Genomic DNA, 22,003 nt, shown 5'->3' with positions numbered 1-22,003 from the left:
AATAGCTGCTAATAATAATAGTTCAGAACAAGAATTTCCTACAACAACTGGAAATGTTGCCCTGGGAACACTCACAAAGATGCACTAAATCTCAAAAATCCGTGTTTGTTTGTTTGTCTGTTTTGTTTTGTTTTCTTAACTGAGGGCTTCCTGGATTCTAGAATTATTCGATTATCTAAAACATAAATGCACATGTTGGTCAGCCTGCTCTAATTTACATATTAATCAGTTTGATCTGGTCTTTCATGACTAACTATGTTTTTATACTCATCCATACATGAGTGGAAATGTTATGGATAATGAGGATATTATTGTCATTGAAGGCAATACACAACTGAATGGCTGCTTCATTGCTCTACATTATAGCAGAGAAACAAATATATTCCCCTTAGATTTGTGTGTGTGTGTGTGTGTGTGTGTGCGCGCGCGCCTGTGTGTGTGTGTGTGTGTCACAAGTTCAGCATTGCTTCAGGCACCTCATTCACTATGCATCTGACTGGGGCATATGCGAGGCCCCCAGGGGCCCTTGTAACAGCGATGAGTTTTAGACCAGCTCAAGGGCTTGGACTGGCTCTCTGAAAGACTGATGGCAAAAATAGTCACCGCACCGCATTTAACAAATGTCCGCAAAGACCTCTCTCTCTCTCTCTCTCCCAGAGCAGAACCAGGCTACTGCTGTTCGGGTGGCAGAATTTACGCGACCATATAAAGAAGAAACTTTTCCACTGGGTGTCATATTTGGCAACATAAACGCTTGGTTCTGGGGTTACTCTCTGTGTTGCTTTTATACCTTGGTGTGATATTTGTTTAAAAGTGCGACATTTAACCTCAGCTGGGCGTATCTAATGCTGTGGTTTTAGAAGGCGAAAAATCTGACAGAGGAAGAGTCACCAGTCTCTTATTCGGGGTCAGAACTGACTGTCACTCTGAAGCACTGAATCCATTTAACCATGGTTTGAGTCGGTATATTCGGAGTATACAGTGTACTTTTTAAAAGAGTTTATTCTGGGTGAACTTTCTAGATTTTTTTTTTTTTTTTTGCAAACATGTCTCATATCGTGAAACTAGGCGAGGCGAAATTGCATTTGTGCAGTGAGTTTTCACATTGCTGAATTTCTTTGCGTGAAGACCTTTGTGTGTGTGTGTGTGTGTGTGTGTCTGTATTTGAGAGACGGACGGAAGAAGACAGAGATAGAGAGCAAGGGAAAGAGTGTATGTTTATATGAGAGACAGAGAGGAGGGGAGAGAGAGAGAGTATCTGAGCATTTGGGTTTAATCTTCTCAGTTCGTCCAACGTAGATGAAATGAAGATGCCACTTTCCATGTGTGAGTGTGTATGCTGTAGGTCTTCATGATGTTTGTGAAATGTCACCGACAGAGTTAACCCCTTACACACCTGTACATCTGAGTGATGTAATCAGATTGCCGCCGAGCCTCAGTAAATCTCGAAGCATTTGGTCAAGCGTAAACTAATTACCACTGAGGTCAATAGTCACTAATTATCCAGTCTGTCAATTTACCATTTAGTCTTGTCTTTACAAAGCCTTGTCAGCAAACTGTCCCTGGTCCACAAAAATGGAATCATATGAGACATTCATTCTTCTGACCAAGTCACTTCATGCTCTGTTCTTATTTTAGAATCTCTGTTGACTATAAATAGGCATCTCTCTTTCTCTCTCTGTCTCTCTCTCTCTCTCTCTCACTTTCACACACACACACACACACACACACACACACACACACACACACACACACACACACACACGCATGCTTTACCATATGCAGCCCAGTGCCATATTGAATATGCTCAATTTAACATGCAAGTCGAGGATATTCATACTAATTTGCATTGCTTGCCCATGTCTTAAGCCATAAATCCATGTGTCAACTCAACACAACTGGCCATCCTTCGGATTAAGCCTTCATTTACACAGATTTACCGAGAATATAGAACGGTAATTACCGCGGATTTGGTATCTTCCCATACCACATGACCGTAATGATTGCAGCCACTGAATTTTATTACATTTCAAACGGATATGTTATTGCCCTTTTGATTTCATAAACGGACATCATTTATTTTCATTGCAGTTATGTATGTCTACTAAATGGATCTCATAGAGACCAGCAAGAAAAGGAGTTAAACTGTGAGCTGGTTTTAACCAGTTTCTTAGGGGTTAATCTTGTCTTTTGCCGTCCAAATATTAATTGTGATGTAACAATCGTTTCTCTTTTTTTTTTTCTTTTGGAAAACCAGACATCCGGCGGCATGCTTTAGAAGTTTTTGAAAGAAATAAGTTTTAAACGGCAGCACACACATCAGAGACGTTGTCCAAATCTCTTTCACTCCCTCCTTATCTTCACAGATTTTCCCTCTATCCCGATAAGCCGGCTCTCTCCTTAAACATTGTCACCCCCCCACAACATTGTTTCCCCCCCGCTACCCTTTCTTTTCTAGAGCATTCTATTTCCCATCATGCTCAGTCTTTATCTCTCATTGTCCTTTTATCTTTCTCCCTCCCTCTGCACAAAAATTCCCATAATCAGCGGAATCCATAATGCGCTTCTCTCTGACTTGCGTTTGGGTTCATCCGAAGAAGATTTAAAGGAGATTTGAGGGAGGGTGGTGGAAGATAAAACGTGATTACCCCTGAGTCATAAACGGATTCTGGCTCTCATCAGTCAGGTTTCGGACAGACAGCGTCAGAGAGTAGAGGGCACCCGTCCGCCTCCCTCGGAGGAGGAAAATTCAACTTTTGAATGGAATTGAGCCCTGGACATACATTAAACGTAAGAGTAGTTGATTGCGATGTAACGGCACTCTCTTTCTCGGTTCATTCACTGCTCCTCTGTCATCATTTTTTAATACGCTTTTAATTCCCGCCGTACTAAAATTCTGACCCGTTTCACCTTCCTCTCCTGGTGTTGCCATGTCACATTTCTTTTTTTTCTCTGTCTTTCTCTTTGTCTTTCTGGGGGTTTTTTTTCTTTCTCTTTTGGGATTAACTCATTACTGCCCTGAGCCCTCTTGCCCTGGACAGTTGGAGTGAAGGAAATGATCAATTCAGCAGATTGCCCTTAATTCTGTTAGGATGTGACTCAGTGTGCCACCGTTCTCACGCTGTTCTCATCCATGCTACACACAGAGACACAGACAGGCGGGCAGATAGTTAGACACAGAAGGATATGCAAAAAGACAAGCAAACAGAAAGACAGATAAACACAACAATAGATGGATAGACAGACGGATAGATACATACATACATACATACATACACACATGCATACATGCATACATACACGCCTGTATACATACATACATACATACATACGCACATGCATGCATACATACATGGATACATAACATGCACGCTCGCATACATACGTGCATGCATACATACATTCACGCATACATTCACACTTGCATACGTACATACATTCATATTCAAAGTACATAGATAAACACACAGGCAGGGGGAAGAGGCAGGGAGGTCTGTTTGACTGGGTGGTGATGTGAAGTTTTCATCGGGCACAGTTTGCCCTTCACTCCTCCGAGCATGTCCAGTGTGAATGTCACATTACACCACTGACACCCTCCGCCGTTCTCTCTCTCTCTCTCTCTCTCTATGTCTCTTTATGTCTCCCTCTCTCTCTCTCTCTCTCTTTTCTCCTTTCACTCCTTCATTCTGACATAATCACAGCGTCTTTCTCTCACCTTCCCCGCTCCTCTGTATCTCTGCCGTGACCTCTGTGGAAGAAGCCGTACACATCGCTCACACTCAAGGCCTATCATTACACTGCGGGCTGACTTATGGCCAGAGTGAAATGAAGATTGTAAATAAATTGGCCTGTGTCAAGTCTGCCTATGGATTTGGATTTTTGAGCTGTGCTAAGATCATTTCCCATCAGACTGAAATACGTTCTGGTCCTTTGGCCGAAGAGCCGCGGGTTACTGAAATCAGGAACAGATTTATGTAGGGGATCATTACCGATCCTCCGTATTACAGTAATACATCATATTATGCAAAAGAAAGTGCAAAAGAATGAAAAATCATAATTCCTTTGAAACGTCCGCGTAGTTTTGTATTCCATAATTTATCATATGATAAACTGATCAAGCCTACTTACTCACATCACAACGTACAAATCTAGCACAACCATGTCAAAAGGTTACTTTAAATAATAACAGGGGGGGCGATAAAAAATTCATGAGGAAGTCACGTCTTTTGCTTTCATGCCTTGGAGCTTTGATGTGTCTTTTGATGTTGTTCACAGAAAAAAAAAAAGAAAGAAAGAAAAAAAGAGCAAAAATCTATGCACTGTGGAGGTGAAGTTTACCTGCTGTTTATTAAAAGGCAAGAAACAAGATGGATCACACACAGATAGAGAGAGAGAGAGAGAGAGAGAGAGAGAGAGAGAGAGAGGAAAATCTGTTAAAAAGACAGCAAGACAGACAAGACCGTGAAGAGTCTCAGAAAGCGCTTTCAGTGAGCAGTACTTCAAAGTGCAATTAAAAGAAAAGTTAGACCGAACAAAATGAACTGTTTTTTCTTTTTTTTTCTTTTTTTTTTTTAATTGAAACAAATCTATCCCTCCTGTGAGAGTTTGTTTTAAAGATACACGCACACAGACATCTCCGTGGCTAAAATGTTTTTGAATGCGCGTGTGTGTGTGTATGTGTGTGTGTATGTGTGTTTTCCAGAAGTAAATTTGGTAGGAAAAAGACGGTCGGACAGTGAATGGAGTTTGGTGCAGGGCCTTTGGTCCCTTGGATAACCCCTCTGTTGTCCTTGCCCGAAAGTGTGTGTCAATCCACTGGGACAGATTATCAGTGAGTCACAGCATATGGTCAACTGAGACAGAGTCAAATGCGGACCCTGTCACTTTGTCATCTCTTATATAAAGACAGTTTCATAATGACAGGAGAAAACACATTGTGTCTTGTTCGAAGATAAGTATGTGGATTACTGGGTTGATGTATTTCAGGGTCGTTGCTTACGTACTATTTGTATGTTTGTTTGTTTGTTTGTGCGTGCGTGCGTGTCATCGGCAATGATCTTATCCCGGATTTGTCCCTGACTCAGTTTAAGACTCCAGCAGACTTGAAGGTTTTTTTCCTTTTTTTTTGTTTCTTTCTTTCTTTTTTTTCCCTTTTTTTTAATGAATGTGAATTGTTATGAGTTTTCCCTCAACGATTTATGTGTTGTTTTCATGTGATGCTATGGATTAACAAATGTTTTGTTTTCAAAACCTTCAGAACATCCAACATGATTTTTGAAACCAAATTAACTGCCAAACACCCCCCCCCCCCCCCCCCCCCAAAAAAAGAATTCTGTGAAAAACTTTTAATTCCAAGTTCTCGCCGAGACAATGAAAACTCATTAACCCGAACAGATGGAGTTTACAGGCTTAGGGTAATTTCAGTAAGAAAAATGCTCTCGGGAAGTGAATGGCTCTTTTACAGATTCAAAACCGATGGTTGCTGCTGAAGGCTAATCGGTCAGACACGGCGCGACTTCAAAACATCACTATCACAGCACGGACACTATACGTGCACTGATTCACCACAACCCAACCCACCCCTCCCCCCCCCACTCCCCACCCCCGCCAAACCCCCACCTCAGCCAACCGCCAAACCCCAACCCACCCCTCAGGGTTCAGGTTCCTCTGCTTTGTAGAGCGGGTTCCCGTCTGACGGCCGCATTTGTACGTACACATGTCCTTGTCATCCTCTTCTCAAATAAACTGTGACATGAAAGACAATTGCCCCGTAGCGATATCTTAATGGCTTCTAATCTACTTCTTACAGTGCTGGTCTGGTTGATTTAAGACACCGCCTTGCGTGTTACAGAAATCTGACAGTTTATACTTGGCTCTGGACCGTTCAAGGTAAGCGACGCACGTTTTCTCTGATCCCTGGAGACCTCTTAAGAGGCGTTCCGTCTGAACTCTTCCACGGAGAGCTTTCATGATGCCCGGATTAGAGTTTTGGTTTTTTTGGGGGGGGGGGGGGGGGGGGGGGGGGGGTTTTCAGGATTTCCTAACACAAACACTGAAGTGGTGCGCTCTTATATTTCCAAAGAACATACCATTTTAAAAGCACCGGTCTTAGGAATTCTCAATCATGTATGAAGTGGAGTTGAGAATATGTTTATTGAGATTTTGAGAGAAATCAAACATTGTCAAAACCCTTAACATACTCTTGAATATCAGAATTTCCAGCGCAGCTTGACTAAATGGATTATTTTGCATGTTTTTGAATATTAAAAAAAAGAGAGAGAAAAAAAAAAAAGAAAAACGTTAAGCTTTCCTCTGTTGCTCTGAAAATTTTTTTGTTTTGCCTACTTCTCCATTAGTTTTGTTATTCAAGCCCTGAACACGTTTTAATTCTTTGACATAAAGGAAGCTTATGTTTCAACACAACACGAGGAACAACTTTAAACGCTTCCTCTCCTGTCCGTCTGCACTGTGTTTTTCCAGCACATTCTATCTGGTTATAAATAATAGTTATCAGCAGAGTACAGAGGACTGATCCAAAGCAGAGTCAAGGTGAAGAGACGAGTGTCTGTGGCGGAGAGATTACGTAACACAGCGGAGCTTTGAGCGTCTGAGTGAGACCTGGAGGAATGCTGTCTTCATGAGAGGGAAAACTGCACACACACACACACACACACACACACACACACACGGACACTCACACACGCAGGGACACACACACACACACGCACGCACGCACACATGCAAGCTAGCACGCACGCACCTGCGCACACACACACACACACACACACCCAAACACGCACGCACACAAACACATACACACACACACAAACACACACACGCGCACGCAGCAGGTTTGGAGGAGTTTTGACTTTAGGAGAGCCTGTGTGTTCTCTGTTCCTGTGTGTGTGTGTGTGTGTGTGTTAAAGATCTGAGGAATATTTAGAAAATGATGACGTGCGTGTAGTGTGTAAATTCCGAGCCAGTATCTGGTTGTCCGTCTGCTCTCAGTGGCACTGTGTGCTGACAGGCCTGTGCAGAGCGGAGAGCCGGCCAGACATCGCCGGAGCTGCGTGTCGTGCCATGCAGCCTTGCCAACCCGCCAGTGTGAGTGTGTGTGTGTGTGTGTGTGTGAGAGAGAGAGAGAGAAACTCATCAGTGTGTGAGTAAGTGATCAAAGCAATCTGTTTATGTGTGTGTGTGGACAGTATGTTAGTTTGAGTCAGCATAAACATGTATATATGAGTTTGTTTATGCGTGTGCGTGTGTGTGTATGTGAGTAAGAGAGAGAGAGAGAGAGAGAAAGTGTGTGTGTGTGTGTGTGTGTGTATATGTGAGTAAGAGAGAGAGAGAGAGAAAGTGTGTGTGCGTGAGTATGAGTGAGCCTGAAGGTGCCATGGCAGGCTGGTGTGTGTGTGTGTGTGTGTGTGTGTGTGTGTGAGTAAGAGTATGAACGAAGTTGAGGGTGCCACGGCAGGCTGGGGTGGGTGTGTGTGTGTGTGTGTGTGAGTAAGAGAGAGAGAGAGAAAGTGTGTGTGTGTGTGTGAGTAAGAGAGAGAGAGAGAGAGTGTGTGTGTGTGTGGTTAGAGTATGAGCGAAGTTGAGGGTGCCACGGCAGGCTGGGGTGTGTGTGTGTGTGTGTGAGTAAGAGAGAGAGAGAGAAAGTGTGTGTGTGTGTGAGTAAGAGAGAGAGAGAGAGAGTGTGTGTGTGTGTGGTTAGAGTATGAGCGAAGTTGAGGGTGCCACGGCAGGCTGGTGTTTGATTGGCGAGTGCCGTGAAGATCTGCTGCCTTTTATTAACACACACTTCACTTACCCTAACCCACCCCCCAGCTACTGCCTCTCCAGCTCAGCATCTCTTTTTCCCTCCCTCCCTCCTTTTCTTCCCTCTCTTTCTCAGGTTTTCTCCCCAGATTCATCTCTCTCTCTCTCTCTCTCTCTCTCTGCATCTCCTTGTATCAGAACCATTTATTCTTCTGTGCCTCCTGCACTCTCTAAATCACATCATCATTCATTCTTTTCATCATTACTCCTTGCCATTTTCTCTCTCTTTTTTCCAGCTAAAATAACTCCACTTTAAATGGCTTCCTCTCTCTCATAGGACCTTTGCCTTATCCTTGTAATTTGTCTTTTTACATGCACCATTGCTTCATTTTCTTCCCAGTCCTTAATGTTTTTTCCTCTCTCTCTCTCTCTCTCCCCCTCTCTCTCTCTCTCCCTCTCTTTCTCTCACTATCTCTCTCTCTCTTTCTCATTCTCTTTCTATCTCTCTATATATCTATCTATCTGTCTCTGTCGCGCTCTCTCTTTCTCTCTCACCTCATATCGTTCTCCTGTAGTCATGTGGGGAGCGGTAGACAGAATAGGCAGCCCGCTCCTTTCTCCTCGCTCCTTCTCCGCTGGCAGGGGACTCATTAGTTGGACAGGAGTCATTAGGCCTCTTCATCAGTCTGTCGTGCGGAGCACTCTGTTATGTGCGGGGTAATGTATGCGCACTGTCACATCGCCTGTCTGTAGTCTGCTTTCTGTGTGAATGTGGAAATCTTAAAATAGCCGGTCTACATTATAGTCTTTTGTTATGGAACCATGTGGTCAAAGGGCAGAGGAAGAATGTGGGGTCTCTAGTGCAACTTCTTTGTCATCAGAGTCTGACAGGCGATCTGAAGCATTTCTTTATTCAGTAATCGTATTTGTTTTTTCATCACACGAACTCAGCAAACACCATCACTGGCGAGTAAGAAATTAATTGGGTCCACTTAATAATGCCGCACTGCTGTATGCTTTCGTGTAGAGAGAAGATTATCATAAAAACTGTTGCCGCGTCGGTAGCTTGGTTACCGTAACCACATTAACGTGAAAGAGCTCACGGTTGTTACAGTAACAGCCAATGATAGAATGACAATGGCTACGGCCAGAGTTAAGCGCTGACGATTATTACGGAACTGATGTTTCGTGACGTTACGGTTATGACACTGCCGGTCGCGGCGGTGACGGCAAAGGCTACGGCGAAGTCTTGCAGGACGCCCGTGATCCCTGCTTCACTCTCAGGAAGTGACGCCGCGCTCCCGCCATCTGTCTACGGATTAATCCCCACAGTGCTTAGCGATATTACGGCCTGGCTTATTGCCGTGGCAACAGGCCTTCAATCCCAACCCGGCGCAGTGACCATGTGATTGACCGCAACGAGCTGGAGTGGGAGTGGGGTTGGAGGTTGGGCTGTTGGACACGAGTGCACAACACACACACACACACACACACACACCATTTTTCTTGCTCTCCATGGGGACAGAGCTTCTGTCATTCGGACAGAATTGCTCAGACGCTTAACAAAATCATCCTGTTGGCTTTAAAGATTAAATCCCACTTGGAGTGGGTCGTATCATTTACTCTTGCTAATATATATGTTGCTTATATATACATACTGTACAATACATACATACATATATGTATATATGTGTGTGTGTGTATGTATGTATGTGTGTGTGTGTATATATATATACATATATATATATACACACACACACACATACATATATATATATATATATTTGTGTGTGTGTGTGTGTATATATATATACATATTTGTGTATGTGTATATATATATATATATATATACACGCAGTAGGTGATTTGTATGGGGATGAGGGGGGATGCCATCCCCCTTGTTAGTAACCAAAATGCATCCCCCTTGTTAACCTGCCATCCCCCTATAAACTCTATAGAGGAGTGTCAGTGACCATTGGGCCGTCTCCCCTGTCAAAAAATAACAAATCACCTACTGTATATGTATATGTGTGTGTGTGTGTGTGTGTGAATACATATCCCTGTCCATTAGTCTAATCTCTTATTTTCATTCTGTCTGCCTCTTACTGTTGTCATGATATTTACACAATGGAGCTGATGTTTAAATGGCTTGAGATGTTTTGTGGTTTAGTGTTTGACTGAGACATTCTGCCAGTGTCATCACAACAAATCCGCCAACGTCAGATTCACACTGAGGGTGTTGAATTAACACTGAAAGTGTAAATCGGGGAGTGCGACAACAGAGACAGAATGCAGGTAACGGAAAAACAGCAGAGGTACATAGACAGAGACATAGACATAGACAGTGACGTTATATTACGTAACAAGTATCTCTAGGGTTGATCTCTCCCTTAACAACCCACAAAAGACCAGATCAAATTCAGCGGGTACAACATTCAAGGTTTATAATTCAGTCTTCATATACAGTACACAAGTCAGAAATGTACAGAAAAAACCTTAAAATAAGGTCAGTCGGATATAAAAAGAAATCTGTGCTCCAAACAACAGATTTTCTCTTAGAAATTAGAAACAAGTAAGAATAAATTGTTTTGTTTTTTTTTTCCTTTTTGAAGATTTCTAGCAAAGACTATCAAAGAGATGTTGTTGACCACTGGAGGCCAAAAGGAAGAGTGACATTAGCTGGGCACATGCTTCATCATACTTCACAAATCTGTTCATTTTATTTGTTCTTTCTTTCTCTCTCTGTTCAACTGCTACACATTCAAAACCAGAATTAGATTCATAGGAGGAAGCGTATTTGTTCTATGCCGACAGCTGCGCTGTAAATGAAACACCTCTGTCTTGATAAGTCTAGCACCAAACATGCACGAGATTCCTCGAGTGTCCGAGCGGCGCTTTGCTCGGGAACTCGAAAACAAGAGAAAACGTTTTGTGATTTTTTTTTGTTTTTTTTTTTTGTACCGGTTTGTCTCTGACGAGTAAGGGAGTGTGGTTTCAGGTGAACAGATTTGTGGATTGAAGCTCTAGCATGCAGTACAATCACTTCATGTCCACAGAGACTGAGCTGAAGAAAAAAAGAAAAAAAACACCCCCCAAAAAACGAACGAACGAACAAATAAATAAATAAATAAACATGCAAATAACCCCACCTACAAAAAAAAAAAAAAAAAAAAAAATCCCTTTTTTCTGGCTGTGCATCGTGAGGTGTTGCACTCAGTTTAATTTGATGAAGTAATCACTCTATTGATATCATGCAGGATTAAAGGGGTTACGGATTGCCCTCATAAACCATAAATAGGTATAATCCCATCGTCCTGATAACACCGTTGAGGCACACAGCTCCAAAGGAACGGTACGGCAGTATTAAACATCTCTGAGTTCGGGACAGGTGTCGACGGCAGTAAAAGATACGCTGGTTTCATCGTGGAGAACGGCGACTCTAGAAGCGTCGAGATACAAAATTCTCTCTTGGCTACTGCCTCTTATGGCTTATATATATATATATATATATATATATATATATATTTTATTTTTCTTTTGGAAAATCAGCTCTGATTTGAAATCTCTCGTTTCTCGTTGTCTTATGTGCATAGTTAGGTGCTACGGCATTGCTCTGATAAGGTGGAGTCTGTATGTGGGTAGAACACAAGCCCAAACAGAAGTTACTTGAATACAGCAGCTACCGTTGGGTTTGGATAGCTGTCCCACTGCAGTGTGCATTGGTGAGGTAATCCGTTAAAGGATCAGCTGTTTAGACAGGGTCCAATCTCCCAGGTTAAACAGAGTGCAGTCTCTCTCTCTCTCTCTCCACCTGCTTGACACAGACGTGCTGAGCAAAGAACTTTCTCTTCCTCCACCTGACCTCCACGACTCTTCTAGTGGATTGATATGAATTTAATAAAACCAAATGCCACCCTTTCTGATTCAATGCGGCTGAAATTAGCCCTTGTAGGTGAAGCTGATGACCTTGACTCATGACCTTAGGAGCTAAGCGCTAGCTCTGTTGGTAGATACTGACCTGTTCTACAAAGACCACAAAGGAGAAGAATCTGAAACAGCAGGAATAGTGGAGGAGAGATTAAAAAGATGACTGCTTTGTGTCTCAGTTTTGGACCAAACTCTGAAAACTGCCCAGTTAACAACAGAAAAGTCTTTAAAGTAACTTCAGGTTTAATTAAGTTTCATTCCACGTGATAATCAGATCTGTTCTTGTATCACATGCATAGAGACGGTATAAGCCCTTGATAACTGGACAACATTTTTATACCTGCACCTCAGTATTCAATCTAATTCAAGGCTCCTAAAATCTAGTGTTGCTGGTCCAAAGTTCTGGTGGGTTTTTGCCCTCGTGTCTTGATTAGAGGATGATATTTACCTAGGAAAGAGGTTTTATGCTCTCTTAGCCAATCAGAAACAATAATGTTTGCTCGAAATTAGAACCAAAATGACTGTGGACCTCCATGACTAGATTAAGTTAGTATAAACACAATAGAGAAACTAAATCCAGATGGCTTCTTCATTCACATGTAATCCATAATCTGCATCTAGTCCCAATATCCTGCATGTTGTCCATGCATTCTTTACCACTTTATGCTTTACCTGACTTACTCCATATAAGCAAAATAGCTCTATTCATTAGCTAGACTTTAATAAAGTACTTCGTTGTGCAAACCTGTTTATTGACAAATAATGTAACCCTGTTTACCAGAATCTACCCTGCCTTCCTGTAGTTTTATCTTTAAATGTAAAGAGCTTAAAATCAGCGAGGTCTCTACAGCTATGGGATATTGCTGACCCGCTGAATTCACATTATCCTTTTTTTTTTTTTTTAATTGTTTTTCTTTGTGGAGAACTGAATAGATAGGGTTAGGACGCTTTTTGCGTTAGCAAAACCGTTCAACCCCTATTAGCATTCGCTCCAGACAAACTCTGTGTGACAATGAGAGGAAAAGTGATCGTATTCCTGCGAGATTAGCGAAGCTAGTCCAACAGGTGTTAAAACAGTCTGCAGAGACAAACATGAAACCAGTCGCGAATACGGAAATGAATAGGCTATCCCCAGTGTCTGCAAGCTAGGTAATTGAATAAGACATCTCAGCAAATTGTGTTTACTCACAAGGAAAACACTTCTCGGCCCAAGTCAGAGGAGAGGGGCCTGGGGGGCGGCAGTGTGGTGTGCTATCGAATGGCGTTGTCTCTGTGTAAATACAGAGAGCATCTTAGGACATTTGATGGTCATTGAAAGGGGGATTACGGGATGGAGTCGTAACCAGAGATTAGCTTGAGTCTCCTCTCAGTTCTGAGAAACAACTCCATGCTTTAGATAGCGTTGTGTGAGCACGTCAGTAAGAATTTGTGTCCATGACGAACGTGTACTTGGCTAAGTCCAGGACATTCCTATAGAAAAATCACGATGTTCTGTCTGCGTGCTTTTTTTTTTTTTTTTCTCCACCATGAAACCATTTCGGTATACGCCGCACAGACGTAACAAGAGCACAATGATTTCAGTTGTCATTTTTTTTTCTTTATATAAAACTATGGGCAGATTCCCAAGATGGCTTTTTGTTTGTTTGTTTGTTTGTTTGTCTGTACCAAGAAATATTTGTGTATAAATCAAAGACAGTAAAAAGAGAAAAGTCATTTCCAAAAGATCGTTTAAAAAAAAAAAAAATTCAAACCATACCTGAGCCCCTTAATAATGTGCTGTGTTTTCTAATGCTGGTCCATTTGAATGTTACCTGGGAACCAAATGACCTTTGGAAGTAAATAGAAAATCTCTTCATTACAGAATGTGAATGATTATGTGATCTCTTGGCTCAGAGAACAAAGTCACATGGTCACTTAAAGACTTCATTTACTTGATTTAGATTATACCTGCATACACATAATTGATGTTCTCAAGTTCAGTTCTGAATTATAATAAAATATATTTTAAAATATACCTTGTCAAAAAAAAGTTTCATTTCAAGCTCTTTCTGTGGCAGTAATTAGGGAGAAGTGCATATGCACGTATTTTAAATTACCTCCAAAATGTGGACTATGATTAAGAAAGAGAAAAAGACCAGCATGCCCTGTGCTCATTGAAAATGTCCTCTAACAAGTTTGATAGTTTTGTGTAACTTTGCTTTTTTCTTTTTCAGATACGAAATTAATTGATCAGAAAAAAAAATATAAGAGGTACAAGACCTTTGACCGTGTTGGCCCAGTGTGTTCGGGCAAAAAAGTCTACCAGCGGTTATAAAAGAAATACGAAATTAAAAAAACAAACAAACAAAAAAAACATGCTCATTTCAACCTTGAACGATTTAAAAAACATGCACATACAGTCAATTTTCAGATCATCCCTTGAAACCCTAAATCGGGTTGTGTGGTGTTGCATATTACAGTACTTTGGCAAGGGAGGACATCCATTCCACTTTTTTCTTTTTTTTTTTTTTTACAGTTCAGACTGGGCATCATTTGAACACAGAAAAGCCCAGAAGCTTCCGTTGTGTCTTTCCGTTACAGTACTGTACAAAACAAAACAACAAACAAACAAACAAAAAAAAAGAGCAACGTACGACGTGAAACAGTCCACAAGTCGAAAGAAAGAAACAAAAATGAAAAAGAAGACCAAAAAAAAAAAAAAAACATTGCATAAATCCTATTTGTTTCGTTAATATCTTTTTTTTTTTTCCTTTTCTTTTGTTTCAGAGAAAGATACAGATATAAAATGAAAATAGAGTGAGGAGAACAGTGGACAGCCATGAGTAAATGAAGACGCTCTCGCTTGGTGGAGGGACTTTGCTTATCTCTGAATACGGATTATACTGAAAGAGGAAAGATAAGGATGAAGACGGTAAGGAGGAAAAAAGAAAGAGCGAGAGAGAGAGAAAGAGAGAGAGGTGCGTACTGGCAGTGTAGAGCTTTTAGGTAATTTTTTTTTTCTCTGAAGCTTAATTCCCCCCTCAAGGTCGTACCTCTAGCCCTTCTTTCCGAGCGAACTGACCCCGCGTAATTGAAGAAACGCTAAGCGCTGACTTCAATTACTGGACTGGTCCAGCCTGGTCAGCATTCCGCAACCAAGTCCTCTTCTACTAATCACTGTCGGCTTCATAAAAAGGCAATAACGAGCTTCAAGGTCCCTGCTCCTAAATTCTCTCTTAAATCAACAGGACAGTGGCTATTTCCTCGTTACCTTTCCCCCATAGACCGTAAACTCTGTTTTATACATGTCTATAACTTTGAGGTTCCTGCCAAATTGTACTTGACAGTTCTCTCTATTTTCGTCAGAAGCTGTAGAAAGAGTTCAGTTCAATATGTTGCATTCTGGTACCGTATTCCAATTGGCTCTTTGGCAGTGTTTTTTTTTTTTTTTTTGAGGGCTAGAGGGGTACAGAGAAAGGTCATGGGCATGTTATGTGTATGTGTGAATGTGTGTGTGTGTGTGTGTGTGTGTGTTTGTTATTTATGATGTCATCTTCTTTTTCGATCAAGCAAATGTGCAACGCATGGGAGCCTTCGCACCATAAGCAACAGCCATTTTTCCTCCCGGGCTTTTGCCCTCGCGTTGGCATTTTGATTAGAGGAGGGTGTGAAAAAAAACAAAAAAAAAACACGACTGCTCTCTCTCATTGGTCTTTCCCTCTCACGTTGGCCTATGACAGAGATGCGGTTGATGTGTGTGCTTTCGAAACCTAAACAGTTCTCTGTTTCTCACGGGGTTTGTGTACAGAACATGCCAGATCATGTTGTGTTTCTTTTAAAGAATCACAGAACACCCCCCCCCCCCCCGCCCAGACACACACCACCACCACCACCACCCCCCCCCCATCCCCCCACTACCTCTCACATTCTATCTTTCTATATCTCTCTCTCTCTCTCTCTCTCTCTCTTCCTGCGTTTCTGTGGTTCGTCTGCCTGTGCCTGTCCGCTGAAGTTGTGCTGTGTCGTCTCCCTGCTCTGCTGACTCGACCTGTCTGTGTGTCGTCTGGCGCTGTCTCGTTGGTCATCTCGACTCGGGTTCGAGGAAGAAAGTGAAGAAGAAACAGAAAAAGAAGAAGAGGAAGAATGTGCCAGCGCAAGCGCCTCCGCGCGAGCAGAGCCAAAGAAGTGCTAACAGTCTCCGAACGAGACATTAGCCCAGTCACGCGTGAGTGCGAGAGACATTATGCACTGCTCAAAGTCTTACAGTATAAACATATGCTGAGTAGATGGATTTGAGGTCCATAGGATCTACACTTAGGCTCCTTTCCATCCATACATCTTCCTTCTCGGCTTCTCAGCACTCACGCATTGTGTACACTGGGCCCTTAGTTTGACTTCTGTCCATGACTAGCAGACCACTGCGTGAAGTTTAACCCTAAATGCGGTTTTTAGCACTGGTGGTATTGCCAAAGGGCTCCACTACACGTTTCCTGACTCATCCGCGGTTCGCTTTTCTGAGTCCAGTAGTCGAAATAGTGCATTATTTCCATATTGGAGGATAAAGTGAAATGAAGTCGACTGATTTGTATTAAAATATAGAACCAAATATGATTTTGAGAAAGGCAAAGATAAGTTTCTACAAGGGACCCTAAACCGCTCTTGACGCGGAGTATGCGTTTTGGATAAACTATTTCAGATGGGAATTGTCCGTCGTTTAGACAAGACTCATGTCCGCTGTCCTCGTCTCCCCCTCTGTTTCATTAACAAAGTGCACGACATTTGTTCCCTCACTTCATCTTTTCTTTTCTTTTCTTTTCTTTTCTTTTCGTTTTCTCACAAAGGCATGCGGATCAACACATGACAGAGATGCAACCCGAAAAAACAACAATTTCTTTTTTTTTTTCCCTTTAAAAATACAAAAAAAAAACACTAGTTCAATCTTTTCTTTTGAAATGTTCACACTTAATGGAGACGTTTCTCCCATTCACTAGTCGTGCTGCATAAACATGCCCATTTTCACACACTTACAACATCGTTCTCATGATTAGAAATGTAATATCTTTATGAAACAAACAAAAAACAAATCTGTAAAATAAAGGAATAGATAATATGTCTGTACATTAAAACTCTGAACCCCCCCCCCCTTCAAAATACCGTTAAATAAATCTTATTTTGTAATATTCTTTAAACTAAATATTAAAAGATATATTCATTTTTTTTAAAACATTGCAATAATTGTAAAGGATGGCACCAATGCTTGTCAGAAGAGGATAAGAGTGTTCTGATAGAATGATTTCACAACTTTTTTGTGTGTGCACGCGCGAGTGTGTGTGTGTTTAAAACCACGTTGAATACTTTTGCTCTCTAGCGCGAACGTATCCGCGCGTGTGCACGTTAGCGTGCAAATATACACACACACACTCTCTTACCCATTCTTTTTCTCTCTCTCTCACTCTCTGTCACACACACACACACACACACATTCACAGACACATACTCTCACAGTGCAGCACAAGAGGGAGGAAAGCCAAACAGAGAGGGAGAGGGTGTGTGTGTGTGGGGACCAGAGCGGTGCGGCGGGTTTTTGTGCCGAGGTACGGTTCTGTGTGTGCCGTCTCGTTCAAATCCACACAGTCAGAACGGGGAGGGGGAAAATCGAATCGTAGAGGAGTGCGTTCACCCACACGTCAAACTAGAGGTGCCACTGGAGTAACGATGTTTACATCCCCTCGTTTGTTTGTTTTAATGCCGTTCATCGCCAGGAGACCAAACGTAAACAGTGCTTTTTCTTCTGGCACGAACCGTGTGACAGTGATTCAGGGGGGGCTGCGACGTCGCGTAATCTGTTCTCAATACATCTCCTCTCCCTCTCCTCTCTTTGCTTCTCCTCTCTTCTCCTCTCCTCTCCTCTCTTAGGTTTGGCTTTCTGCTACGCTCCTCTGTTTCCTCTCTTTCTCTGCTCTGTCCATTTTTTTTCTCAGACCAGTAAAAGAAAAGGAGAGAGAGAGAGAGAGAGCGAAAGAAGGTGCTATTCCTGCAGTTGCTCTTTGCGGGAACGTCCATCACCGTGGCGACGGCTCTTCCGTTGCTCTGTTCTCTCGCAGTAGGGATGTCATGTTTGAGATAATCCAGAGCAGAGGAACAGAGAGGTCTCCTCCCTAAGTTTCTCATCGCCTCTCTCTTTCTTTCTCTCTTCCTCCCTCTCTCTCTCTCTCTCTCTGTCTCTTTCTCTCTCTCTCTTTCTGTCTGTCTGTATCTCCCCCTTGCTCTCGCTCTCTCTCTCTCTCCCTCTCTCTCTCTCTCTCTTTCTCTCTCTTACAGGCCTTCAAAACGTGCTAGAGTCAGACCTCCTAAAAAGACTCAAATGCCATGTCATCTCTTCCCACCAAGACGCACCAAGACTAACCGCTCCTCCTTCACACCATCTGTTACATCCAAAAAAAAATAAAAAGAAGAGAAAGATAAGGTGACTCTTTCTTTCTGAATCAGGAGGTGACTTTTTCGCATCAATTTCTTCTCTCTCTCTCTCTCTCTCTCTCTCTCTCTCTTTTTCTTTTTTATCCTTCCCTCCCTTCCTCCCTCTTTGAAAACTCTCACACACAGAATCTCTCAACAGTCACGGCTCCTCTCTCTTTCATCCCTACATTCTCTCCTCCTCCCGTTCCTCCCGCCCGCCTCCGCCTCCCCTTCGGAGAGGAGGCAGTCAGACGTAAGCAGATTCGCTGGACTGGGTTCTACCCAGGTTAGGAGGCTGCGACAGGTGGGCCATATCTTTCTTACGGATCTCGCAGATGGACTTTCTTCTGGCCTGCACCCCTCGGATGGCCGCTTTGATCTTCCTCCACCCCAAATGGTTGAGTTCGGCCAGGTTGAGTACCACGCAGATCCCGCTCACCGCGAACATGAACACCAGGAAGACTGTTTTCTCCGTGGGCCTGGATACGTAGCACTCCACCTCCTTCAGGCACGGGTAGCGGTCGCACTCGAAAATCCCCGGCACGTTGAAACCGTACAAGAAATACTGCCCGGCCAGGAACCCGATCTCCAGCGCGTTCCTGAACACCACCTGGATGATGTAGAAACGGGAGATCCCCTCCTGACGACGCACCTTGGAGCTCTTCCCGTGGGTCAGGCCTCGAGGAGCGTTGGGAATCTCCTTCACCTCCAGGCAGTCGGGTTCCTCCTTTCCTCCGCCGCCTCCGTCTGAATGCTGCACCAAGATTCCGTTGATGTTCCGGAGCTTCCGCGCTCCGTCCCGGCTGTAGTCGCGTTCGATCATCGGGTACAGGAAGGAGTAGCGTCTGTCCCGTTGTTTGGCCGACTGGTGGACGGAGTAGGTGATGAAACAGAGGCTGGGCGTGCACACCAGGATGATCTGAAAGACCCAGTAACGGATGTGAGAGATGGGGAAGGCCTTGTCGTAGCAGGCCTGGTTACAGCCCGGCTGCATGGTGTTACACAAGAACATGGTCTGCTCGTCCTCGTAAACCGTTTCGCCGACGATCGCCACGATCAGAATTCGGAAAATCACCACCACCGTCAGCAGAATTCTGAGAGAGAGAGAGAGAGAGAGAGGGAGAGGGAGGGAGAGAGAGAGAGAGAGAGAGAGAGAGAGAGAGAGATGGAAAAAGAAAGAAAGAAAAGAGAGAAACGCACAGGTTAGAGAATTTAGGATAAATATCAGAGGAGAAGAAAAATTCAATACACGCTGAGATTAAAATCATTGGCTTCCTCTGTCACCATTCACTGTATCCTTAGAAACAGAGTCAATGGCTAATATACAGATGCAAATGAACACTCTTTTTTTTATGAACATTCGCTCTTCAGATTTCTCTCTCTCTCTCTCTCTCTCTCTCTCTCTCTCTCCCCCTCCCTCCCTCTTGCTGGTTCACTCTTGTGTGATCTGAACTCATTTTAATCAAACAGTGTCTAACTCAGACCTGAGAGGATACGTATGCGCTCAGTCGCCGTCTAATTATAGAAGTCTCCACGTCATTAGACTCATTTAACACGGGAACCTTCATCACCGCAGCGCTCTCACGACTACCTCTTCCCTTAAACATGATAAACACGCGATCCCAGTTCAACCAGTCCTTTTGCTCCTCTTTTGCCATAGCAACAGATAAAAATTGTGCACCTTGATTGCTTGAGCTTACATGCTGGCTATTTCTGTGTGAGTGTTGGATAGAAACACAGAGAGAGGGAGAGGGGGAGGGAAAGAGAGAGAGAGAGAAAAGAGAGAGAGAAAAAAGATTTTGCTTTCATCACCAGTCTGTTGGACTATGAATTAACGCTGTATGATGGGGCTTTCTTGACTGTTTTGTTTTGAGCGAGGTTTGGAAAATTTGCTCTCCCGAAAACAGCTGTAAATACATCTGTCTTTGTTTATGTCGCACCACACGTTACTGTGTATCTGTCCATTAGCAGGCACACGTAGGGACATTCATTATTTCCATAGCCATCGGCCTTTACGTTTGGAAAAAAAAAAAAAAAACCCTCTCAGCGTCTCTGGTGTTTATATTCTCTGTTTCAAAAACCATTTTCAGGGAGCCCTGTACTGTCCTCAGCCTCATTTCAACTCTGCATACCACACACAATCTCTACCCACCCCTCATTCATTTTTAAAAGGGGAGACACAGTCGACGTTTGAACGCAGCAGACAGCTTAGACTACTGCCTCGAGCTGACTAAACTCCTGCAGCTAACTCCGTAATCACCCTCCAAATGAACTCCCTATTTCTCTCTCTCTCTCCCTCTCTCTCTCTGTACGTCCCTGTGTGAACAGACACATGCGTGTGCGCGCCTCTTTGTGAACACACACACACACACACACACACACGCCGCTGCTCATGGCTAGGGACACGCACACACCACCCTAACTGCAGAAATACATCAATACAAAGCAGATGCCACTTAGAGAGGAGAAGGCTTGAGGGTAAAGAAAGAGAGAGAGAGAGAGAGAGAGAGAGAGAGAAAGAGAGAGTGAGAATGAGAGAGAGAGAGAGAGAGAGTGAGAATGAGAGAGAGAGAGAGAGAGAGAGAGAGAGAGTGAGAGTGAGTAAAGCACCTGGTAAAGGCCTTAAGAATCTAAATAAATGACCAGTCGTTTGTCACGGTTGGATAGCACTGCTTGTTGCCTCAACCACGCTTAAACAAAAAAGACAAAAAAACCCCCCAAGAACAAAACAAAAAAGACAAACACCCCCCCCCTCCCCCGCCCTCCCCTCCACTCAAGCTGTGGACAAAGGTGAGGAAGCAAATGGATACATGGGTCTGAAGGGAGAGCTGGCTCTAATCTACAGATCTGAATGGATTTATCTGTCATGCACACACACACACACACACACACACCACAGCTGTGAGGTCAGGAGAGCATTTTTAATCTGTCACCAAATCAGTCTGTATTCTCCTCAGATCTCTCGACCTGCACGCCGCCGTCAGTCACACACACACCCTGTCCAGCACCAAAATAAAGAAATAAATAAACAAATAAATCAAATAAAAAATAACAAAGGAAAAAAAAAAAAAAACACCCCACAACGATACCTGTCATTGGTTTGGTGGGACAGAGGATTGTAATCAAACTTTAAAATGTTTTTGCCTCTGTGGATTTTGATGATACACTGAGCATCCACTGTGTGAAACGCTCAGAACAGAGTAGAAATAATAGAGTGTGTGCTGAACATGTAGTCCCGTAGTCCATTCAGACAAAGCCAAGAGAGAGAGAGAGAGAGAGAGAGAGAGAGAGAATTGGTAGGAGAGTGTGTATGGAGACAGAGAGGTGGAAATTGTTCAATCACTGTTCTGTGGGATTAGTTGCAGGGGCTTGGAAGGGAAAAAATTGTGATAAAAAATGGAAACTGCCAATGTCAAAGAGCAAAAATAGAAAAAAAAAAGGAAAAATAAGGGAAATCTCATCAGAGAATGAATTATATAATGGCCTCCACACGCCAACATTTAATCTCCACTAGGGCCAATAGAGAAATTCTTACATTAGTGTGTGTGTGTATGTGTGTGTGTTTTTAATGCCATCGAATAGCTTTAGATTATCTATGTCCCAACCCCCACTTACTCCTCCTTTCCACGAGTTCTCTCTCTCTCTCTCTCTCTCTCTCCCTCTCTCCCTCTCTCCCCCTCTCTCTCTCTCCCTCTCTCTCTCTCTCCCCCTCTCTCTCTCTCTCTCTCTCTCTCTCTCATCCCCATTTCCATTCTCTGCCACCCTGATCCCTCTCTCTGTTCTCTCTCTTCCTCGTTCTCCTCCTGGCACTGCAATAAAGCAAGCTCCAAAAAGAGATTATTTCATGGGGCTTTTTTTCACAACCTATGCAGCGAAAACG

General features: G+C 43.1%; 1 protein-coding gene across 1 annotated transcript in view; it reads right to left on the bottom strand.

Moving 5' to 3' along the window:
* Positions 1-18,370: 18,370 nt before the first annotated feature.
* Positions 18,371-22,003, bottom strand: part of gjd1b (gap junction protein delta 1b) — a 14,379-nt gene continuing 10,746 nt past the window's right edge. The window contains exon 2 of the mRNA XM_030778555.1: positions 18,371-19,217. Within this exon, the coding sequence (XP_030634415.1) occupies positions 18,371-19,217 (847 nt within the window). The remainder of the gene's footprint in view (positions 19,218-22,003) is intronic.

Source organism: Chanos chanos, chromosome 6 (genome assembly GCF_902362185.1).
Source record: "Chanos chanos chromosome 6, fChaCha1.1, whole genome shotgun sequence".
Taxonomy (NCBI): Eukaryota; Metazoa; Chordata; class Actinopteri; order Gonorynchiformes; family Chanidae; genus Chanos; species Chanos chanos.
Note: the sequence above shows the minus strand (reverse complement) of the source record. Positions and strands in the feature narration are given on the sequence as shown.